The sequence below is a fragment of the Hermetia illucens genome, chromosome 6, assembly GCF_905115235.1.
Source record: "Hermetia illucens chromosome 6, iHerIll2.2.curated.20191125, whole genome shotgun sequence".
Taxonomy (NCBI): Eukaryota; Metazoa; Arthropoda; class Insecta; order Diptera; family Stratiomyidae; genus Hermetia; species Hermetia illucens.
The window spans coordinates 65026061-65051962 of record NC_051854.1 but is presented as its reverse complement, the minus strand read 5'-3'; the positions used below and the strand labels follow the sequence as shown (position 1 = coordinate 65051962).

The following is a 25902-nucleotide window of genomic DNA, read 5'->3' as shown; positions in this document are numbered from 1 at the left end:
AGAAAAGAGCCGATGCGAGTATAATCATACCGTCCGATAAGCATGCTTCTTACTTTATCAAAAGTATTTGAAAAATTGTTGTCATCAACAATTGTGTCTTTCCTTACAAGTCGAAATGTAATCCCCGACCATCAATTCGGCTTCCGTTAAAGCATGGCACAACAGAACAGGTTCATCGTATCGTTTCGGCAATAAGAAACTATCAGCCAAAAAAAATGCTGTCTCGCCACCTTTCTCGCTGTTGCCCACACTTTTGCAAGAGTGTAGCACAAAGGGCTATTGTACAAGAGCAGAAAAATTCTACCAACAAATATGTATGATATCTTGAAGTCCTATATAAAAGATCGGTCGTTCCGATTAAGTTATAAAAACATCCAAAGATCATCCTATCAAAGTAGGTGTCCCCCAGGAAAGGGCCATTATTGTATTCGATATATGTTTCCGATCTGCTAGTTGATGATAATCTGATTATATCTAGGTTCGCGAACGATACGGCGATCCTTAACTCTCATAAAATCCATGATAATGCCTCCAAATCCCTGGAATTTTATTTGAAGAAACTTGAACTGTGTGTGGCTAATGACATGGGGAATTTTTGCAAACGAAAGCAAAAGCTGTCACGTTACGTTTTCTCTAAATCGGAAGACGTGCTCGCCTACTCCGTTAAATGGAATCAACATTCCATACACTGACAATATCAAATATCTTGGCTTTCACCTCGATCGACGTCTTACTTGGCGAAGGCAGATCGAAGCCAAACAAATGCGACTAAAAGTAAAAAGTATCTACTGGTTCGTCAACTGAAATTCTAGTTTATCACTAGATAACAAGTTATTTTTGTACAAGTCATCAAATATATCCACTCGATTTTCCACTCCAGTCAGCACCTCTTCCCAGCTGATGTTCTTTGTCAGAGTCATTTGCTTTCCAGCTTGCGCAATAGAGATATCCTCTCCTCACTTCAATTTACGTACGTCATCAGGCATGCAATGTGACCCACGAAACAGTCCATTAAGAATATGCATGAATTTTTAATACAACTGATATCAGAGAGTATTTCGTCATGCAAGTGATTGACTAGAAAGCGTATTTCGCAACCCTCATAAGAGAAATCTCCCGAATGTCACAGTATTTTCACTTTTTGCTGCATCGTATTTAACCTGTTTGCAATCTCAGGTTGGTCTTCGCTCTCGCGTCAACTTTTTTCTCAAATGCCAAAACTGTCTCTACATAACGATTACTCACTTGGCCGACCAAGCTGCCGAAATAAAGAACCAATTTTCCCTCGTTTAGTTGATTAATCAACTATACAATGGAACTGAGACCACAAAAGTTCAGACTGCTATTCGTGCAAACAAAAAGTCTAATGAACTTCACTCTTCCTGAAATTTGGTAACTATGTATATGCAAATAAATATTTCTAGGTTCAATGCGCCGGTCCGCTTAGGCAAAATGCACTTAACTGTGCGCTAACATGGAAATTTGCATAACATTGTGATGCTAAAATATCAAAGAATCAATAACCATTTTTGGTTTCATTGCAACAATTATTTAATTATTAGGGTTTTGAGGTTAAATGGGGGAAATTATAAAGTAAATTTGAAATGATCATGTAAAATAGTCTGATAGCGCAGCCATGATGTTCTCTTGCAGTTTTTGAAGAAGAAGTGTCTCTTGACCGTTTAACGTTAAGGCATAAATTCTTTTTGGAGCATTCTTTAGCTATTTTTAACTCGGTAAATCACAACACTATTGCCGACACTCACTTGCTTCATCAATTGTAAAAAGACTCGTCTGCTTCCTCTTAAATTGATCCCGATTGGATTAGCTGTTGATGTTCGCATATTCCGTTCCTTTTCCAATTCCTAAGGCTCCATTTTAAATTTGGTATTAATTTTATTTTTCGTCCCTACGCCTGCTTTTGTTGCCTTATTTTGGTGACCTTAAAGCGTTCCTCTTTCTCATCCTGAATGAAGTGCATCTTCGTTCAATCTAATCTAACTAATTTGGTGCATTGATATTCTGTAAACAAGTTGGTACTGAATTTAATTAATATCATTCGATATGCTACTTACTCAAAAGCTTCTCAACTCATACTTTCTATTCGATTGGTGGATAACTTCATTTGACAGCCACTATCTGGTCATCCTGTATCCGAAATATCAAGCTTTACATTGTGTTTTTCTTCTCACTTTAACTTAAATCAACTTTTCCTGATGATAATTTTGATGGCAGAAACTTTGATTTAATCTTCCGGCTAAGGTTGCAGCCTTCCCGTTTTTGAAAAAGCCCTTATTTTAAGAGAAGCTTCTCTACCGTTGATTAGAGGACAGGGAGGATTGTACTGCTCCTGTAGAAACTTATCATACTGCCACTTATAATACATAGTGCATCGCCCCTCTTTATATTGCATTTCTGGATCTAGAAAAAGCGTGTGCCACACGAACTCATCTGGTATGCTTTACGACAACACTTAGTGCCAAAAGAACTCGTGCACTGGATTCAATTACTCTATCACGATCCGAAAAGTAAAGTTCGAAGTACCGCGGGTGTACCAAAACCGCTTCGTGTCTCTGTTGGTGTTCATCAAGCCCTCTCACCATTCCTCTTTGTTTTTGTTATGGACACCGTCACACGGGATATCCAACGTCCAGTGCCCTACACACTACTTTATGCAGATTATGTTTTCCTAGCATCTGATACCAAAAATGATCTCGAGCAATTGCTCTGGACAAATTTGTCCAGAAATGGAATGATCGCCTCATGCAACACGGTCTCAGATTGAATTTAAACAAAACTGAATTTTCGACGACCGATCCCCATGAAACACGCACAATCACTGTCAGCGGCAGTGATTTGCGCAGAACTGAGCGATTTAAATACCTCGGATCAACGCTATCAGCCAATGGAGAACTGTGTTATGAAATTGCTTCACGCATTAACGAAACCTGGATGAAGTGGCGTTCCACAACTTGTGTTCTTTGTGATCGACGTATCAACGAATGCGTCAAATCTAAAATTTACCGCCATGTCATTCGTCCTGTTGCCCTCTATGGTTCTGAGTGTTGGCCAACTATAAAAGACAATGAACGACGTCTTGCGGTAATGGAGACGAAGATGATGCGTTGGATAGTGGCGTGACACGTTTTAATCACATCCGAAATGAGGGTACCCACGATCGTTATGGAGTTGCACCGGTCGTGGAAAAATTACGAGAGGCGTTTTCGATGGTATTGTCACGCTATTCGTGCTAACGAGAATTCACTTACCAAGATTGGTCTGAACATCGAAGTCGATGGTAAACGACCAAACGGCAGACCTAAACAACGGTGACTTGATACGCTGGATGGGAATTTGAAAGCCTCGAGATTGCACTCAAATCAGGCATTCGATAGAGCCAAATGGCGAAACCGATCACGACGACCGATCCCTGCATGTGAACGAGACTAAGGCTGACGAAAAAGAAGCAGAAGAAGTGCAGACGGTTTCAGAGTGTCCTATGTGAAGTTTGAAATTGTGCCTAGGGTTCGAATCCGAGTTCTGGCTGTGACCCCACCGCTGTAGATATCATTGCAAAGTATTAAAGAGCGATAGCAGTGAGATTCCGCTTGAAAGAGGTATCACGTGCCAGGGTAAATCCAAATTTAATGGTGGAAGGTTAGGTCCGTGCTGTTGATGGATGGAAACTTCACGATCAAGTTTTTTAATTTTTTACTGAGTCGCCAAAGAGGTGTGTGATTTTACATTCCCCTGCTAAGTTCCCTTAATTGCTTCGCTCGAATTCGCTGGCAGTTGAAATTAGAATCCAGAGTTTAACCAGGATATAGCAGCTTATAGTGTGTGATTTTCTTTCATTCTGTTCTGTAATTCGGGTTTTGCAGCCCTTAAAAACGGGCGCCAAAAGTAAATAATTGGAAACAATTTTATGATCACCATATAACCCTGTGGCAATTTCTCAACTGTGGATATTATCGACGTTTCGAAGAATTTAGCTTTTCTGTACTTGGTCGACCAGTACCCGGAATTATTGGTCCTCAACGCTGTTTTACGCAACATTTGTTACAGATCTTCAGACGGATGAGACTTCATTGTTGCTACTTAGTGTATCGAAAAATGTTGAAGTGTATGTCACACCCATTATGGGCTCTGTAATTCTAAATTATGCAGCTCCCTCACCAAACTTTAATCGATTTTCATGGGCAGTCTTATTCATTTGAAATGGAATGTCAGCCTTAGCTGTATTCAGATATTCCACCCCGAAATGTAGCAAATCCCTTATTGGTCTCAAAACTTTAATCAATATTACGAGATCTGCTATCAGGAGAAGCTCCCCCTGAAATAGTTCGGAATTCTGGAATCAAAATAAGAATTGCAAAAACATCATTTCCACTATTATCTGCCCGCATCTCTCATATTTTCACATAAATTGAGAAAATATACATTTGAGCTTTTTTCGCAAAAACCTCATCGTGGCCTACCACAACGCCTTGCATACATTCAATGTTTCCAGTCATTCTTTTATTTCAAGGCAAGGCCATCTAAACCGTGAGCAGCAATAGCATTCAAAACAAAATATAATTTCATGCTGTGGCTACTTATATACGTTTCAATCACGTTGCTGTGACCTTCATGAGAATAGCAACAACGCGCAACATATTCAATAGATACTTTGCGTGCTGCTATCTCTATCTTAAAAACATAATCAGATATAGGAAGTGAGTATTCTTTCAACTAACCGTAACCTTAACAAGTTGCCAAGGTTCATCTTAAAAACGTCATCTCTTATGCAAAATAGTAATAAGTGTGGTGTTAAGGGGGAGCCAGAAGACGAGCAATTCAGATAAGATTCAATTTAAGATAAATGGATGTTAAATTTCATCTTAAACTGCTTGAGATTTGCTATTTCTGAAAAAGAAACTCTCAGCAACTTATTGACTTCTTAGCCATCGCTCCTTTTTCATGCTTGTGGATTTAACAATGGAAATTATTGCAAAGGCAAAGATACATCAGAGTAAAAATAAATTTTTTAGATTTGAGACCGTATAGCACTTGATTACTGGAAATGTTACTTTCTGGAAGGTCAAGAATATTCTTCACATGAGTATGGTCATTTTTGAACATCTCCGTCTGTTCACCCACCCTTAAATTTTCAACTAATTCACCAATCTTGCTTGTTTCATGGCAGAGCCATATCTTTGACCATAGTAACAACAAAAATCTGCATAGTATATTGTTATGAAGTTGACTAAATTTGCGACAATATGTTGTCATGCCTTTGTTTTTGCAAAGAAGACCAGTTTTGATATCGCATATCCATATCGTTTTATACTAAAACAACTTAGTGCGTGCATTCAAAACAACAACAGAAACTAGTGGCGCAACACTTGCATATAAAATAGAAACAAATAATTGTATATTGTTTATATTTATGTACGAAAGAAACGATAATTCAGCATATTTGGTAGTTGTTTTTTGCGTAGAATTCTTCAGCTTCAGATAACCTTCAAAGTTGCAGTTTAGTCTCGTTTGTTTTTGTTTTTTGAGAATATTTATAATATTTACAAACATTTAAAACAGCTGATGAGAATAGAAAATGGAAAATAAAATGTTCACCTTGTGGAGGTTTTTTGTGTCGGACTAGAATAGCCAAGAAATTTATGCGCATCTTTATGCTTTTTTGGGGATGTTGAAATTCATAAATAGATGTTATTGAAAGTTTAAGAAGCAAAGTGTGTAGATTTACCCTTGATTTCGTTAATTTATTGCTAATTTGATTTTTCTTCTCTTTTCTTATTGCAGTTCACGAAAACGTCCACCGTCATGCTCACAGGATGAACGCGAGGCCTATCAATTTCGTGGCGATGAAATGGATGAATGTAATGCTGCCCTTGTACTTATGAGTTTATCGTGTTCACCAAATTCACCACATCCAGGTAATAATTATATTATGCTTTGCCAGTTTTTTGCACTTTTGTTTATCAATTTATGCAATTTCAACAAAAGCGTCGTTCATTCCTTTATTTCTTCTATTGTCACTTTCACTATTTTGAGGATCGTCAGTCTCTTTTTTTCATATGATGTTTTTTCCAATTTGGTTTTCAATAAAATTGTACTTTGGTTTCCCTATCATTCCAATTAATACTGCGCATGAGATAAGCCTACAGTAGCAAGATAAGCACAGAGACCAAAGCAAACAGGATGCGAAACCGGAACAATGAGACCCAAAGGCTGATGTTCAATTAGCTCGGTCATCGTAAAGCGAAAGAGAAATGTACCGGGTTAGTAAGTTTGATTGAAAAATTACACTCTGGTCGAGGGTTGCAGGTTGAAGATGAGGGCGGACATCTGAAAACCCAATATGTGCCCCGATCAGACTCGTTAGATTTTTTAAGAAAGGGGACATTTTATAGGGATTATATGCGATATTCAATCTAAGCCATGTTCTCTTCTCACTTGGGTTAGACTTTTCCTCAGTACATCAATTTTCATTATTTGGAAGAAGAAAAGTAGTAAAAGGGATCCGAATTTACATAAGAAAGACTCCTTAAGGGAGGCTCCTCTAAGGAACAGATAAAAGCAAAAACTATGCTAACTAAACAGGGGGGAAATATTTGCGTTGTACTTTTACATGAAACTGAAGCAGGGGCACGTCTTCGTGGGCAACAAAGATTCGTTTAACATCACAAAGGTAAAATAGGAACCCAACAGTGCAGAAATTACACTGTCAGTGTCGATATTAGGAAGAACCTCAGACTAAAAACATGGTTAGTTCCGTGGTAGATGCAAAATACTGAAATGTAGAATTTTACTGTGCAATTCAGCTGTTTTTCATTTGCCAAAAAAGGGTACTTTTTTATAATCGGTGGCTACCCGAAAGCTATTTTCACAAACGTGAGCTTAAACTGAAATTTTTTTATTTTTGTACTTTTTCAAAGCGTGACCAAGTTGCTTCGGTGTAAAGTAAATAAATATACAAATATTTTGGCTAAGTTCGGCTTCTGAAACATATCTCTGTTTGACCATAGATCAATGACACCGCGGAGACAGTTGTTGACGAAGCCTTGGTACAACAGTATCCAGTTTCTCGACGGCGGATTTCATACACGAGAGGCGAAATTTCATCAAATGTTATACGGGATACCGTGGGGAAATGTTCTCTTAAGGGGGTCATCCCGTGTGTCAGATTCGCGGAATCGATTTTTTTTTGGCATCAATTATATCCAGATATAGTGTAGAATATATGGGGAAAGTGATTTTTTGATATTCGGAGTCGTTCGGAAATTATAGTGTTAAACACGTGATGTCACATGATAGATATATGTCGATCGCCGTAATAAAGCGCGTATTTATCGATCCGAATGACGTTCGAATGACTTCGCTAGAAGGACAAGAATTGAAGCCAAGGCTGTACATGTGTTTCTTGAAGAAACCTAAGGTTTATGAATTAGGTATAGCAGATTAATGGTCAGTTAACGTTTTATGACTAAAAATCGCATTCTACTTTTTAAATGCGTTTTTTCTCGAAACTGCATGTTGAAATCGGCTGCCACCATAACCCAAAATCTATTCAACGAAATTCTCAGGAATCATTCAGAACATATTTCTACGGCCCACAAACTAGGATAATTGCGATTCATTCAGTAGTTTTTTATATTCATTGAAGAAGCCGCAAAAAAACACCAAAATTCACAAAAAAAATTAACACGGCACTAAAAATGTAGCTTTTAATATTTTTTAATAATCCTAGTTTGCGGACTGTAGTTAAGTCTGTACGTTGAAATGCCGTTTACTTTTTTTCCTTTAAGATTATCACAGCGCCCTCTAGCGTGGCAGCAGAAAAACACCTTTTTTTTGCGATCGGAGTGCAAACAGTACTATGCACGCTCAAGACACTAATAAATCTATGGTGAAAAATTCGTATTTGTATCTTTATCCAGTTCTTCACAAAAAATTTTAAAAAAAGCCGAAAAAACGGCCTTCACACGGAATGACCCCCTTAAACTGTTCGTCATTGTGGATGAAAAGTATACCCTGAACGTGCATGAGCTGAGCATCAAGGTTTTGTGCCCACCTGCAAGCTTTCTCTGAATCCGGTATATGATAGCGAAAACAGTACTCGTTGTCGTGCAACTTGGACCTCCCTGATCCGGTTAATAACAAATTCGCTTTTGTTATGGCGCACACTATATTGCACTTTCTGAAGTTTACCGGGGTGCCGTAGCTCAAATCCACTACGGTCGAACTTATTCGCAGCGGTAAAAAAGCCCTCAGTTCTCATGGCTCATCGATGGCCAACAACTTCACTTGCAACAGGAAACAGCACTAGTTAAATTTAAAACGAGTTGGATGCTGATCACGGGAATTGTTTCATTCGCCTAGACCAGGTTCGTCCCTTCTTCGGGCATAATCACAGCAAGTTATGCTACTGATCTAGTGCAACGTCTTCATTTCCATAGCCGCCAGAAGGCAAAATTTGTCTCGAGTAACTGCCCAGTCCTTGGAACGACAGAGCAAACGACACTCTGACAAATTTTGTGTTTAAGGCGCGTTCCTTGACGTCGACCGTAAAAGTTGCCAGTTTAGAAACGCCATTTTATCAAAGTTGTGATGAATGCACAAACACATGAAACTATCATGCCGCAGTTTACGATTTGTTGAGACCATTCCTGTCGCTGATAGTAGCCGCGTAGGCGTCATAGAACTTGGTAGTTTTAGCAAAACCTCGTATATTTTTAGTTCCGTATAAAGGCAAGCCTGGAGCGGACACCGCATTCTCGATAAAGAGTCGAAAGAGTCGAAGAATTAATATTAATAACAAAAAAAATAGCCCTAAAAAATTATTTGCTTGAAGCGTTTATTAGCCTTCATTGACTGATGACAGATAGTGAAGCTTTAAAACTGTAATGATCCAACCCGACAAATTCAAATTGAGAATGATGCAGAGGGCACATACGTATTTATTTTCTTTCCTGGGGAACGACGATTCTCACGGTAATCTCCTCGCTTTCAAAACTCGTTTCGTCCAGCCTTTCCAGGACTTTGAAAATTCTCATAGAGAAAATTTCCTAAGTCATCGTCGGGGGGGGTATTCTCGGCTCCTTATCCACTTTTGCTCATTATAGTTGGCACTTATTTCATATTTACAACTACCACCATCATTGCTGTGACTATTGCTACTACTTTCGGTAAGCACTACTTTCAGAGCACAATGAAGGCAGCACCTGATTTTTTTCTGACTCCGATTCTCCAATCATTATTTTCGTACAAACTTGATGGTCCCTGCTTTCTCCTTGACCAATGAAATAAAAGTTTGTTGAACCACTCCAAGGTAGAACCCTACAAATTTTGTTCGTCAATAACAATTGTTTAGAAGTCTTCTTTCAAACCACAGTCAGCTTAAAGTGTTCGAAATATCCATTCTTATGTCACGTCACAATATAAGTTCTGACAATGAAATTATGTTCAGAATTCCTTTCGAACTTTCCTGCTTTGTTTATATTATCGCAGGCAGGACTCTTATTTTCAATGAACCTAGCGATATTCCGCCAACCTGTATATATCAATAAATATGTGTTTTCAGCCATTCGCCTATCAAGTGTACTTTTTTGCATTTTGCAGATACCGAACATTTACGCAGAATATGTATAGATATTTTACTATTCTGTTCACATAATCTACAGATAAATTCCTAGGATGACCCCAGTTGATCTAGGTGACAGTTTAGTTTGACGGGACCTGTAGATTATGACTTTAAACTTCTTCCTGATTAGGTTCAAATAATCTTGCGAGCCCTTTGGTTCATTTAAACATACATATCCTCATAATCACTCTGAATTTTTCCATTCCGAGTAAACTCGCTCAGTAAAATTCCCTCAACTGGTCCTCCTCTTTTCTGGAGGAGGTGTTCCGGTCATTCTATGGATTTTTTTACTGTTTCCTGTTCAGATTGTGTTTCAGTTTCACTATCATCACACTTAACGCAGTGCAAGGGATAAGCACACAACAGCGAGAAAAACACAAGACGAATACAGGCACTCATGACAACTGGGATTCGAACTCAGAGCAGCGAGAATGGTTGGACTTGAAGGCTTTGATAACTCCATGGCTGCCGCAAAGACCAGTAGTCTTCTGCTTCCTACAGTTCCTTCGGAGGTTCAAGTAAACACACCTCTCTATAGCGTATATCTCCTCCTGAAATTAACTAATGTGCTTACTACGTACTTTTCCTTACCTTGTCGCCCCTTTGATGGACGTGTCGTTATACCAACTCAGTCAACATCAGTCGCTAGTTTAGGCCGAGTATTTTCCAACGTCTTTGCCATTCCGGAAGATTAGAATGTTCCTGATTCCCTTGAGAACAGGACATTATGTATTTCAAATGTGATCTTGTCAAAAGCGCTTGCGTCTAGAAATACCAGGGGAGCTATTCCTTTAGTACTTATTGCGTACCGTACTACATTCCACAACTGATACACCTTTTCACTAAACTCTTGACAATGAGTTCAAACTGATTTTCTCACCACCTCATTTCGACGGTTCACTCTCTGTTCATCAAATTCCTGACATACCATTTGAAGAATTGGGCAAACAAGTAAGTAAATTTCACATTGGGTACCACATACTTTAGGCTAAAATCCATTGGAATGAATAATAGTTGAGACAGCTTAACGAAAGTGACTCCAATTTGTCACTATAAAAGAAATTTTGATCCTGCACTTAAGTCCTGAAATGACGAAATCGTTAAAACAATCTACTGGGAACGGAGCACCGAATTCTAGATACTCGAAGATACTTCTATCTCTCAGTAAGGTGCTGCCAAACGTTTTTGGATGGTAATCATAAATTTCAAAAGATTTTATAAAAATAGGTACGCAGCTATCCAAATCATTTTTTTGCTGTTCAAGTTTTGGGTAGAAATTTGTAGTGTTAATTAGGAAGGAGGCAAGTATACAATGTTAAGTGACTCAAAAAAACCATGAATGGCAACATTTTATGGAGATCAACTAAATGTCCACCGCGTGCTTTAGAATGCGTTAAATTCAATAGTTTTCCTTTTTAAGCTTTTGTTTGCAAAACAAAACCTTATTAAAATCGGTTCAATGTCTGTCTATCTGTCCGTCTTTTTTTTTCATCGTTGGAAGGTGGAAAGTTTCAAAACCTACTGCTGGCTCCTGCCATGCAGTTACGTGAGACTCTTACTCACTAAAACCACCTCCTTCTTCTTCCACTCTCCCCACGGGGTGCTACAAGCATTGCATCGCGGGGATCAGTTGTTAACTGCGGCTCATTATTGTTCTTCTTCCCTTTCTTGCTTTCTTCGCAGTTCTTCATGCCTTAGCTGTTGCTGAATCATTTTCAGCCCAATTATAGATGCCGACCTTCATCCTTCAAGATGTCTATGGGGATTGTCCCTGCCAGTACATATGCTGCTTCTCCTGATGTTGTTCGATAAGCACTGCATACCCGCAGTACATTTAGTCGATACGCCATTTCTAGTTTTCCGCAATTTGATTTGTTTTCCAGAACGGTTGCCCAAACTGGAGCTGCGTACAGTAGCACGGAACTAACTACCCTTGAAATAAGACGACGTCGACTTTGTCTTGGTCGACCAATGTTCGGTAGTATCCTCGAGATCGTTACAGCGATGCAAAACGCTTTAGTTGCAGCACACTCAATGTGTTTTTTAAAGTTGAGCCTTTTGTCAATCATTACTTCCAAATATTTAAGCAACTCTTGGTAGTAAATTGTTTGTTCACCAACTTTAATTTTCACCGTCGTGTCTTTCCTTCTTTTGCTGATTAGCACTAGTTCCGTTTTATGTCCAGCAAGTGGAAGACCGCCCTTTTTCAACCAGGAATTGATCTCCCATATCGCTTCATTTGCGTAGATTTGTCTCTCCGTTTTTCTGTCTGTCTGTCTCTCTGTCACACGCACTTTTCCCAGAAACGGCTATACTGATTGACACGAAATTTGGTGAGAAGGTGGGAACTGTGAACGCCGCGCCGCGCAATATAAATTAAGAATCATTTGCCCAGACATGAGTGATATCCTTCTACGTTACATACGGATACATGTAAAAGGGGGGTGTACAATTTTTTTCACCGAATATAGTCGTGTGGGGTATCAAATGAAAGGTCTCGATTTGTACTTCTCGAAGCCGGTCCTAGTTTTGAGATTTGTTAAAAAGGCGGAGAGTGGCACGGGTGGAAAGTGATGATTTCTTTAACGGACCCATTCTCAGAAACTACCCAACCGAAAAATCTGAAAAAAATTATAAAGCTGCCTCAATATGGTGCCCAAGCCTCAAAATACTCTCCATATCGATATCTGTTTTGGAAAAATTGAGTAAAACCCCCCTTAAGTTTATCCCAGAACTATAAAAGTTGGCAGTAGTATAAAATATAATATGAAGCATATTATCCCCAAGATTCATCAAAATCATACTATTAGTAACAAAGTTACAGTAGCTCAAAGTTGACTTTACCGTGTAAATTTACTGCAACTAAATATCAATGTTACACTAAAGTGGGTAGTCAGATATTCTAAATCCATATACATAACGGGTTACGTACAAATGGGATAGTTCTGCACTCAAATATACTCACAGAAGAAACAAACAAAATCTTTCATATCTGAAGCGCCCAGCTTCCGGTTTCCCGACTTGTTTTAGTGAACAAAGGGTAGGTTTGTTAGTGACAATAGTAAAAATGCAACAGTTACTGTGGAAATGTTGGTAAAATACGCTTGTTGGCAGATAGTCGGGATGCCTTACAAAAGTAGTATTCCAAGTGTATATATTTCATTTTGATCTACCCCTAGCTACAAACACAATGGTGATGGATATATTTTACGTAGCTGAAGCCATGAGTAAAAATCAACCAACATAATTAAATATATTTGTTCTTGGTGCATCTATTGGGATGGTTTCTTGTCTACGTTGGCTCAGGATTTGGTGAAACTAAGGGCATCTCCCATGGGCCAAAAGTCTGAAAATTATTTTTTTGGGAGAATATTGTCTCGAGGATGTCTGCCTTTTAAATCTGAGGGAGCCAAACAGCTGCACATCAAATGCAGAGTCATCTCTTCCTTTCCCATACATAAGCTGAGGTTGGTTGAGGGTACCACCCCGTTTTCTTTCAAATGACATTTTTGGGAAGCAGTGGCCCGTTAACAGGCCTGCTAAGGCTTTGATGTGTCCCTTTTTAAGAGGAAGGAAAAAGTTATCGCTCTTCCTGCTGGTGTAGTAAGCAATCATTCTTAATAGCGGGCTTACGAAGCTTATTGGGGAAGGTGTTCTGTTAGGGTTTATTATAAGAATAAGATGAATGACATCTTGAAAATAGATTCAAACCTAAAAAGTAACCATGAAGATTCATCTCAAACATTCTAGAAATGACTCTAGAAATTTACTAGTGTAAGGTTGCATTAGCCAAAGTTTTTACGCTCATTTTCCCCAATGATATAAAACATTGTACAAACGCGTCTCGCTGATAATACTCAGCCGTGAGATCCATTCTAGGATTCTACTCGCTCCCCGACTAATTGGCATGCCATTGGAGTTCAGTCTAAAGGATAAATTACTCAAATAAAGTTGAGGTGTTTCTGTGGAGTAATGCTTAACCACATTTGTGAAAGCAACAAAAATTTTCCACAGGAGAATGAATAGGTTCCATTTGAAAATTCCTAATTTCAAACCTTAATTTCGGGGTATATCCTTTTTGCAGCCTTATCTACTATCGTCATGAACAATTTTTTTTTTATTTCTTAATCTCTCCTCTGACTCAGACTATATTCATACATAAATTTCTTCTCTTCTTTAGCAGCATGGAATCGCCATTTGGGTTCAAGTCCTGGAAGCAGCAATGCATCATGGAGCTCATCAGGATCATCGTCCCCACCGTTAAGTGACGATTTTGGAATACAACCGACAATAAGTGATAGCAATACTGCCAGAAATCGCACTGCTTCTACTTCTGATGAAGGCATTGTTATGGATTACAGCGAGGAAGCACCAAAAAAGAGAAGGGTAAGTGTTAGAAATATTTCATATCTAGCTAGATATTGAAAGCCATGGGTGGTTCGCAACCTATTGAAGTTTCCACAAAAGAAAGATCCTTGCGATTTAAATCCATTATAAAATTAAGGACAAATGGGTCGGGCTAACATAATAACACTCTTCATCATTTTTAAGCCAAGTGAAATGTCAATTAGAAATCATTTGAACATAATGCGAACTAGCAACCTTTCAGAGACTCAAAATGCAAAGAAAAACGAGGTCATTTAAAACACTGGGCATACAAAGCAGAACTGATGGCAGAGCGGAGATTGGGAAATACTGGAAATCATTCAAACACCCACATGCCCATTTAATACACACTGTGCGTTCTTTCGAAATTTCTGAAGGTCTAAAGTTAGTTTGAATCTGAAAAGTTGCCATGCTATCTATCCCACTGCATAACGCTAGACTATATATAGTTTTGGATATCACGTGCGATACAAATGATCGCATCGTCATCAATCTAACAACAAAATACTCGTTTCCTCCTGGCATTTTCAAACGCCATATTGCCGCGCACACTCCCTAGGCTAGAGCTAGCCGGAGCCCTTCATAATACTTTGATTTGCCAATGAAGAGAATGCTTGAAACTTGCTTATTATAGAGAATTTCAGTATGGTTTGTGGTGTTTTACCTTGAGCGATTATATGCTACTGGTTCGCAGAGAGTACTGCTGGCTGCCAATGTTTAACTTTACTATTTCAGGGAATTCCAAACTACAATCGATATTTGTTTGTAGCTATTTAAATATTTTAAGAAGATATCTACATTCTATCCATACTAGTTGAACATATACTGAAAGTTCCAAGGTTTCCTTTAGTCCACAGCTACCCGCCACTTTCAGAGGCAAGATCGAATCCATGCCGTCAGTTTTCGGAATTCTCTTTGTTAAACATTCCGATGTGCAGCACAGAACACTTCAGCAACATTGACCTCATACCAAAATATTATCGTATTTATGATTAAATATGGCCATCCGCTAGGGTGTCGTTCTCCGCTCATCCATTGTTCCCTTTCCGTGTGGCTAGGCCTTTGTGATGCCATTCGAAGTTCTAACCTTGGTCTGAACTATCTAGCAATCAGAGATGATGATGCTTTTGGGTGTGGCATCCGCCCGACTAGTCAAATATTTGAACAATTCCCATATCAAACTCCCGGCATAGTCAGCACGTACATCCACATAGTGCGATGCCGGCATCTAAGAGCCCTTTTCTGCCAACATATTAAACTTGAACGCCTGGCACAAATGCACACATGGGTAAAGCCACGATAGTTGTAACGCCTGACCCACTGAGCTATATTTAGTTGCCGGTCTGCTGAAGCGTTCTAGCGTAAATGTGCTATTACTACTGGCAATCTAGTTCTAATTTAAAATGCCAGAAACACTACTATGGCGGCCTCTTCGTTTATTCTCAATTTAAACATTCTCACATTCGTTTTATACACTAATTCTTCTGGCATTGAAACCAAATTTAGAGCACTAAGAGGAATTTCTATATTTTATATAATTTCTCTAGGTTGGAGGTTTGCCGGTGGTTTATGCATTAAAGTGTACAACTTTGCGTCACGGTCTATTTTGACACCAGATTCTCTCACGCTTAGAATACTTGAGATAGTTTGCACTGCAATTTTATATAATTTCAGAAATTTACTCCTCAAAGAAATCTGAAGATTGTTAACTGGGAACGAGAAATATTTGCAAAATGCAACCTAATCCATTGAAATTCTCCAAGTGCAAGTGAATGTTGTCCAACAGGTGTTTGAATAGAAGACCAGGCTTGGGTGCTCATTGATGTAAGAACAAGTGAACTGAAATTGTTTTGGGTCTGTTTCTGAATTCGAAGAGAGAGAAGCAACTTGGCATATTTGAATTCGCTTTTAGATAATCAAATCTTAAAGTAAACATACCTCAAACAGGAATCAAGAAAATCACACAATCTAGAAAGTTCAGGTTCTCTATGCACCTTAATGCAATTAAGATCGATGATTGCACCGCATCAACTTGTGCTCAAGGTAATGGACAGCGAATCAATGCCTGACGATTGGCAACGAGGCATTATCTGTCTCATACATAAAAAGGGAGATATCACACAGTGCATCAATTATAGAGGTATCACGTTGCTGAGTATCATCTATAAGATATTCTCCACTATCTTACTAGGCCGGATAGCCCCATACGCCCAGAACATCATTGGCCCATACCAAAGAGGTTTCACTCCAGGCAAATCAGCAACAGATCAGATTTTCTCTCTGCGGCAAGCGATGGAAAAACTGTTGGAATATGGACAACAGTTGCACCATCTGTTCATCGACTTTAAAGCCGCCTAGGATAGCATAGCCAGGGTAAAACTGTACACGGCCATGAGAGAATTCGGTATCCTGACGAAATTAATAAGGCCGACTAGGCTGACCCTGACCAATGTGCGAGGCCAGATAAAAGCAGCAGGATCACTCTCAAGACCATTCGACATCAACAACGGTCTACGACAAGGGGATGCGCTATCATGCGTCCTCTTTAACCTGGCCCTCGAGAAAGTGATCCGTGATGCCGAGGTAAATGCAAGAGGTACGATCCTCTTCAAGTCCACCCAACTACTGGCCTATGCTGACGATATCGACATCATGGGAAGAACGACCCGAGATGTACAAACTGCCTTCATCCAAATCGAGCAGGCGGTGATTGGCGCGAGATCTTGAGCTGCACATCAATGAAGGCAAGACAAAATATATGGTGGCAACGTCAGCACCGAAGACGAATCAACCAACAACATCAAACAGCACTGGTCAAACACGAAGAAGAATAAGGATAGGAGAATACAACTTTGAGACCGTTGACAATTTCTCCTATCTAGCGTCGAAAATCACAACCGATAACAGCTACGGTGATGAAATCCGCGCACAGTTGTTGTCAGCCAACAGAGCCTATTTCAGCTTACAAAGACTGTTCCGCTCGAAACGTCTCACCATAGGGTCAAAGCTCTTACTGTACAAGACTATGATCTTGCCAGTCCTCATGTATTCCTCGGAAACTTGGGTTCTTAGCAAGAAAAATTGCGAACTCTTGGCCGCGTTCGAGAGAAGAATCCTCCGAAGAATTTTTGGCCCCCTACATGAGGATGGACGATTCCGTAGCCTACACAATTACGAAATCTATGAGCGATACCATGACCGTCCGGTTGTGGATAAAATCCGGCTCAATACGTTACGGTGGGCGGGTCACTTAATCCGTATGGATGAGGATGATCCCGCCCGGAAAGTCTATAAGGGCAATATCTATGGTAGAAAAAGAAGACGAGGCAGACCCTGCATAAGATGGAGCGATGGCGTGGCTCAGGACGCCAGACAGCTTTTAGGGATATCGAATTGGTGGACCTCGGCGCAAAACCGTGATGTCTGGAGTTCCTTATTAAGGCAGGTCTAGACCGGATACCGGTTGTTGCGCCGTTGATGATGATGATTGCACCGAAAACAAGATTTCAATAAAACACCCAAATTTGAATAAAATCTTTAATTGCCTGAGCTGATGCCCAGCATGATAAAGCTATACTTGTCGTCACATCACGCAAAGGGTGAGCCGTGTCTTTGAAAAACGCTTTTATCATCATCATCAGCGGCGCAACAGACGGTACCCAGTCTAGGTCTGCCTTAGTAAGGAATTCCAGATATCCCGGTTTTGCATCGAGGCCCAACAATTCTATATCCCTAAAGGCTATACGACATCTTTGCCTAAGCATCTGTATGAAACAAAAGCGGTTCACTATTTGTTTGTTCTTCGGTCTGTCCGCCTGTTTTTATAGAAGTGCAGTATAGGACTTTAATCCACTAAAACTACTTCTCCTCACCCACCATGCCTCACGTCCTATCTATCCCTATCTATGTATAGACATTACATTGTGGGCGGGTTAAAACTATACCAGTGAGAATTGTTCCCTCCTTGCCGCATTTTCGTAAGCACTCTAACCTTCGAAGCTTCTCCTAATCACAGGTTATGGTGTCACTAACTACATTCTATACCATTCCATACCAGCTGTTCCCTCTCACATACCGATGGTATCCGCTATGCCCGGTCAGAAAGTGGATCAAGTGATAGTGGATATCTCCATGGCTGCGCATAATCCAAAGCTGAACAACCTCCCTTTCTGAGAATTATCTTAATTTTTCTGCCACACTCTGATTATGCGCGTTCGCTCTCCCGTCCTCGCTCTTCGGCATTATGGTCTATCGCGTACCTTACCGCTATACAATCTCTGCATCTTCTCAGCCAAAATATCATTCCCATCCATGCAGCCATTCCTTGATCAGTCTGACTGATCTCTCACATGCCCCAACAACATCCTCACAATTTTTGTCTATTATCACAATTGCGATGTCATCAGCATAGTCAATAAAGATAGCTTGTTACGGGAGTGTAATGCCCAACACATGTTCATACACTACCGATTTTTGAGGCACTCCGCTGTTTGTCAAATATTCAACCGGGCCTGGCTCGGTGTCATAAAGGAGTTTTCTATCCACAAAATATTCCCTTATACGTGGGTCATTCAGCTTGCTTTGGGATCTTATAACGTGCTGCCATTGCACTGAGTTGAAAGCATTCCTTATGAAGAATGATGATAGCACAGTATTTTTTGGGACTTCTCTACCAACTTATACCTGCAATTTCTTCCTCTGCAGTTTGACCACTGCGTTGATAGCAATAATTGTTGATTAGTCAAACCCGTACTATTTTCCAGACATGCCTCCTGCATCCTCTACAATTGAAAGCAGCCTGTTGCATACAATGTGCTTCAACAGTTCGCCCGTACTGACCAGTAAACAAATGGGACGGTAGGGCAAAGGCTAATTTGGTAATTTGTCACTTCCTGGTACCAGCACCAGCATCTGCTTTTCCCACTGAGTTGAAAAGATGCCCTCTTCAATTACTCCGGTCTTGCTTTTATCGCCGCCTTCAAAATCAGTTTGGATATTCTGTCTAGTGCGAGTGCTTTTTTAGCCCTTCACCTTTCATAGTTATAGTTGAGGTATTCTATATATTGCGAAAAAGTCTCCGGCGATGACAATGGCGGATCGTTCACTTGCCTCTAACACTAGTTCAGGTAACATTCGCAGCAACTAGATATGAACAACGATAATTTTGGCTCTTATAACCCATAATCAGGTATTGCGCTTATTTTTTCGAATGGATATCTTCCTGTCGTCCAGATTGCTAACTTTTTACTTTTGTCAGCGAGCCGTTATCTTTTCATCTTTTTGATTCACTAATAATCACCACATCTACATTGAGGTCTTGGACTGATCGGCCCAAAAGATCGCATGCTCTTTGCGTTTAGTGTCACCGTAGATACCGGCCATCTTCCATTTCCCGCGCCGTCGCACCACCCTCCATATGTCCTCCTTCGTCTGTCTGTCTGTCACACCCATTTCCTCAACGAAATTTGATAAGAAGGTGAGAGTGTATGTTGACTAAATACATAAGCATTACAAGCTAGGTTGTTCATACTTGAAGCGCCAAGCGTCTGATTTTCGACTTGTTTTATAATTAGCCGATATGATCCCTTGTGAATCCTAAAAAAAGTGCAGCATGAGTTTTCCAATTGACACACTGCATTTATTCTCCTTTAGACTCAGGAATGTAATGGTGAACCCAAGTTTCATCACTAGTACTAATCCGGTCAAAAATCTCTTGATTTTCGCTATGGGGGTTTAAAAATCGTCGCAATCCACAATTTACCATATTTCTAATGCTCTATAAGCAGTTTTGTTATCCATCGCACCCAGATCTTAGACAGTAGGCATGCAGGGGATGAATGCTTTTACGCCAAGACTGTTGGACTGCTGCAACGTGACACCATCAGTCAAACAACTAAACACCTCACCATCGTCATCAAGTTAAAACCCCACCGGTTGAGCCCCGTCTTCTTTGCAACGAGGAGAACCCGAAGGTAATGCGCAATACAGATCAACCTGCCGGCGCTCCTTAGCATCTCCCAAACAATGCTGTCTGCAAATAGCTCTTCGGTTGTTGACTGAATTCCAACTTCCACAGAATTACCGGAAGATGCAATCTCCGCGAGTCTAGCAATGATAAATTCCTTTGCTTTATTGAAGTGGAATATGATGGTAAACTGACAGGAACATCATAGCAACCATGAGTACCGTCAAATAAATCCATCTTCAACTGAAAAATGTTCTGCAACTAGCACAACTGGCACAAAGTCGATTGCATTCCTATCTCCTTGAGATCTATTATATTTAAGGATAGACAGCGCAATATTTTAGTCAACCCCGAGAATACCAAGAAAAAGTAAAAGAAAGGTTTCAAGGAGCTGCGTAGTCCAGATGCATGATGATATGCAGCTCCGATTCATCCGGATCGACTAAAAAACGAACCAATATTCAGACCACCCTCAATTGAGAGTATTAAAGCTGCCATATACTACCAAAAATTAAATGAAGCATCGATAATGTATGGTATTCCAATAATTGCTATACAAAGGCCTGTGTTGCTGTAGGTATGTCTTCCAAGAATATACTCTTGACTCATTTGTCGGATAAGGCTATTTATACACTAAAACGAGAAACCCTTTGATTGATACTATTTAGAGCCGGCTTAATACATCAATATAAATACCTGTATAGTGATGTATGGAAATGATGCTCTCACATCATTGAACAACGAACGAGTGTCTTGAAAGATTTTCGAAAGCAAGATACAAGCAAGTCGACCTGTACTTTTACAGGCAAGCGCTGGGAAGCCGCATGGACTCAGGAAAATTCCGGCAAACACCGTCACTGTATGGATTAGTGGCGTGACATGTTTCGATCACATCCGAAATGAGGATATCTGCAATTGATATGGGGTTGCACCGATTGTGGAAAAACTACGAGAGGGGCGTCTTCGATGGTACGCCCACGTAATTCGCGCTAACGAGAATTCACTTGTCAAGATTGGTCTGAACATCGAAGTCGATGGTAAGCGACCAAAAAGCAGGTCGAAACAACGGTGGCTTGATACGCTGGATGGTAATTTAAAAGCCACGTGATTGCATCCAGATCAAGCATTTGATAGAACCAAACGGCAAAACCGATCACGCTTGTGAACGGGAGAAAGGCTAAAGAAAAAGACGAAAGGATGAGGACAACGGACGAAGCTATAAGCGACGACGAGTCATAATAGCATTCGACCCTTTCCTGAAAGCAGCGTGGTCGTAATTATCAGTCACCTGTCTATGGATCACTTTTCATTACTTCGCAAACTATGCTCACCTAAAATGCTTGGTGCGGGGATACTGACCCAGGTTGAAAGATACTGAAAAGATACTTTAACGCTGGACGAAACCAAGGTTCATTGCCTCCAAAACGATGACATATTCCCTTCCGAATGATTTTACAATCTGCAAAGTTTGTATTCCTTGGATTGGAATAGAAAATTTAGTTGTTGCAATCAGTTTTATCGGAACTAATCGAAGATTCATTTGATTTTCCTAAGTAATTTTGTTGTTTGTTTTTAATATTTCTGTGGCCATCAGTTATTTATAATATTTTGTCACGCTGATTATCTTTAATTCATATGGCTTTTGAACCATGACCCATGAATCAAATTCTCTATTCAAAATACTGCCACCAAGTAAGAAAACTTTAGGGCCAAGGGTATCTTAAGTTCAAGGAAAAGCCAATAAACCAATTATTATTCTCACTATCAGCAATCGTGGCTGTAATGTTTGAGCGTATTCAAGCATTGAATTTTTGTAGAACATAAATGTGTGTGTGCATACCTAATTTTATGAAAATTTTCACTTTATTTTCCAATAAAACATTCCGATCATTGTCACGTTGCACTTGATTCTTATTTTGTTTCCAAGTTTCCAATTCATGTGCAAAGTTGACTGACTTTGAGCTACAATAAAAGCTAAGGTCTCTGTCATTCTCGCCAAACTGTTCTAAGTTGTTTTCATATCTAGACGTGTGTTTTCCACTCTATATTTGTATATATCTAGTAGCACATAACAGCTTTTCAATAGCGTGACAAGGTCTACGTCGTTGGCTATTTGTTTGAATAAATCTTACATAATATACATGGATAGATTACACTATCACAGCAAACTTAAATACCACCTCGAAACTGAAACCTCCTCCAATTTATTACTTGTAATTGTTTTTGTAGTAATGCCTAGCGGAAAATCACTATTTTCCAATTATTTTTCAATGTGTTTCTTTCACATTTTCATTTTTCCGACAAGTATGAAGTACATAATGTGAATAGATAGACAGAGAGGTAATGGAACGCATGTCTGGATTGTCTCGCCGGACAAATTGCGTAAAAGTCAGCAAAAAAAAGATCAAACAAAAAAACAGCAGCGGCTTATCTAGTAACCTGTAAAGTGGCATTTGAAAATAAATTTATTATTTACACAGTCAAGTGTAGTGGATATTAACTATACAATTATTCAATGGAAAATGCTCATGGATTACTATGTTTGTATGTGTTCGACCTTTGGTCGTTAATTCGTTGACTGTTTTGATTCTAGTATGGCTTCAAGCTATGCCTGTGATTGTGCTAGGGAAAAAACAATTAAAATTTAATTATTACTAGTATTCCATTCTGTAAGCAAATATTATTGTGCCTACTATAACATGATTATGTAAATAATAATCTAGCTTAAGGCAAAGATTGTGGTCAAACAAGTCGTTTCCCTTTTGGAAATCCATGAAATGTGAGATGATACATATGTTTTCACTTTTTAACGTATGCTCATTCCCATGCTGACCAAAATTTAACAAGAATTTCCCGCATTTGGCTGAAAATCATTTAATTATGCAAATACTGTATTTCAGGAACCAGTTATTCCTCTCTTCAGTGCATCTTCATCTAGATGTTTCAGGAACCAGCCATTTCTTTCTTCAGTAAATCTTCCCCTAGACTAGATATCTCCTTCCTCACCACACTTTCGTCAAGAAAAAGACGCACTGAGGAAACAAACAGGTGATTCCCGAAATACGGTGTTTGCATAATAAACTAAATTTGAACCATAATCAGCAAACTCATCATCGATTCTATTCAACCTTGGAATATTGACTAACAAATTACTTCACAATTTAACTTTGATTTCCCCCGATAATTTGGGCTGCTAATCTTTAATTGCAGATAAGTTACTAGGTTCATCTGTACGTAGCCATTAGTAGTTACCTAGGTATATTAGTGTGAAACCCTCCTATCTATGATAATGAAAATAACCGATAAGTAGATATCAGTGCTCCTCGCAAGCCTAATGAAGTCAGCCACGTACATATGTTATAGTACATAGACGAAGATCAATACTAGTAGTGATAGAAATTCTTCTGTATTATTCGTTGAATCTATCGCTAAAAATTCCTGGGCTGGGATAAAAATTATGCGGGTCCCTTTGTCCCCCTTTGTCTTTTTAATTACGAATCTAATCCGAGCCCGAGGAGGATCACCTTCTTCTATGGATTACGCGAGAACATATTATTTTTTTTTGATCCATAATTAGGGACACAACAACTGGTAATATCCGTCATTGGGTCCGCATTACCGAAACTAAACTGCGAATCTGAGAGGCTCCGAAGCCATCAACGCAGTCAATATCCATATATCTAAGACTAGCTTCTTGGACTCGGTCAAAGTAAGATTTGGAAATACATATCAGCAAAATGCGGCTTCGTGCAATCTCGTATGATTTTGCGACACTCGGGCATATTGCTACTGCACCAATCTAGTTTGTGATCCATAGATTATTACAGAGGTTCCTGTAAGATTAGTTTTGGAAGCTGCTCGTCAAAGTCACTTATCTCAGTTCCGGGCGCTTGATGCTATATAACTATTAAGTAAACCCCCCCTTTTCCGCAACGAAGACTTAAGGTCCCATCGTACGCTTGTGTACGCCAATGTGCCCTATTTCCCTTTATAATACCAGAGAAAAAACTGGCCCGAGGTAGATGTAGGCTTCTTTGTTTTATTAAAAAACAACTTTTTGAATCTCTATTTCCTCCCCCACTCCATTTGTCCTCCCTCTCGTCAGGCTTGACTATTTAAGACTCCTGGCAATTATTGGCTATGCTATCAGGTATGCCTTACAAGTAGTGACATATGCATGAAACCATTAGTCCTCATTTCCGACTAATTGTGTGCTTTACTCACAACCAGAGGTCTGTGAACCAAAAAGCGGGAAGCAGTTTCTTCCAAATGAGTTCCGTCCATCATCAAGTAGATGTGGATTCAGAACTACCTAGATTCCAAAAACAAATTATCTATATAGAGCATTTGGGTAAAGCGCTGATGATTAAAGTAAAAATTCCTTTTCGCTTTACTAACAATTTTACTTTTTGCGAGTATGCATATTTCTACGACAATTTACCGCTTTCGTCAGTACCGAGAAAGTTTCTGTAAATTATTAATAAAATGTCGATGCAAGAATATAGTCAATGTTTGCAGTACTAAAATCGTTTTTGTCCCAGATTTGTACAGTGATTACCTTGGCTGTCAATTACTTCGCTTTCAGTACTGCTTTTTGACAAACACTTTTCTCATTTAAGTTTCATTTTCATTTTGAGTAAATTGGGCTTGTTAAATTCGAGGTTTGTACCAAATGGGGTAACCAAATAAGACCCACATTACATGCCAAAAATCATTAGCGCTTGTCCTATTTCAGTTGTGTCTCTATTCTCTATTTCAGCATGTTTTTTTTCAGTGGTTAGAGCACCAAGCCCTCGCAACTAAAAATTTCGCTGGTGTGATTGACTTAGTTGGGGATGAGCACCTGAGTCAAATCAGGGTAACAATCGCGGGGCAGCGTAATGCTAACCACATTGTTTCCCAATATATCGTTGCGGTTTGTAAATGAAATGATCCATTACATTGAATTCCAAAGATCTACTTTGTTTTAAGCTATATCTTATATTTTTCTTAAACAACCTAATTCAGCACTCATTTTGATGTACTTCCGATTATTGTCGTGAGGTTTCAATGAAGAGTTTTAAGAGTTTTAAATACTAACCTTTCCTCTTCGAACTAGAAGCAGACTGCCAAATCCTATTTGGTACCATCTTCTTCCTCCCGGTCAGTAAGAGATCGGCTCATCTAGACTGGATTCGCCTCTTTCATAGGTCGTAAGTTTGGTCTAGGAGAAGTCTCATGGAAATAAGAGACCCTCAAATCACAGTTTATTGTATTGAATCACCTTTGTTTCCTTCAGCGTTTATGGTAGTTTCCCAAAAAATTAAATGTTTACGCAGCAAACTAGTTATCATTAGTGTGCCTCTATGATAGTTTTTCCATGATAGGTGCCTTACCATACTTATCGTGCATACCTTCATTTTGGAGATGTTAATGGCGTGGAATACCACTAATCCAGTACAATATTTTTATCATCTTTATTTTTTTTTTTGGTAGGTAACCGACACTTTGAACCATACAGAAGAATAGAGCAAACGATACTGTGGAAGATTGGATTTATCAGGGAAAGCGATTCTGCTTTAGTACCCCCCTCAAATGCCGTTCCAATATTCCATTCAACTTTTTTTAAATCTGAAAAAAGTCAGGAGGCTGTCATTATATGGTGCCTGCGCTCCGAAATACTTTCTATGTCGATATCTATTGAAATAAAGTTATAATTTTAATAATTAGCTGCAGAACCCCATTGTAGGCTGTAATATAGAGCATGACCCTACCAAATTTGGTGGAAATCGCAGCAAAGTTAGGTCAAATTTGTCGCTTCTTTCAAATTCAAGACTAATGAGACAATCTCTTTATATTGGAAATACACAAAACTTTTCGTACTTGAAGCGTCCAGCTTTCGGTTTCCCGATTTGTTTTCCATGTGGCTCCC

General features: G+C 39.3%; 1 protein-coding gene across 2 annotated transcripts in view; it reads left to right on the top strand.

The window, feature by feature from the left end:
* The window catches only part of LOC119660612 (zinc finger protein 704), a 473444-nt gene that overhangs the window by 284088 nt on the left and 163454 nt on the right, over window positions 1-25902 (top strand). The window contains exons 3-4 of one of the 2 annotated variants that reach the window (XM_038069306.1): window positions 5800-5933; window positions 13824-14026. In XM_038069306.1, the coding sequence (XP_037925234.1) occupies window positions 5800-5933; window positions 13824-14026 (337 nt within the window). Of the gene's footprint in view, window positions 1-5799; window positions 5934-13820; window positions 14027-25902 lie in introns of both variants that reach the window. The other variant, XM_038069305.1, reaches the window with a different exon arrangement.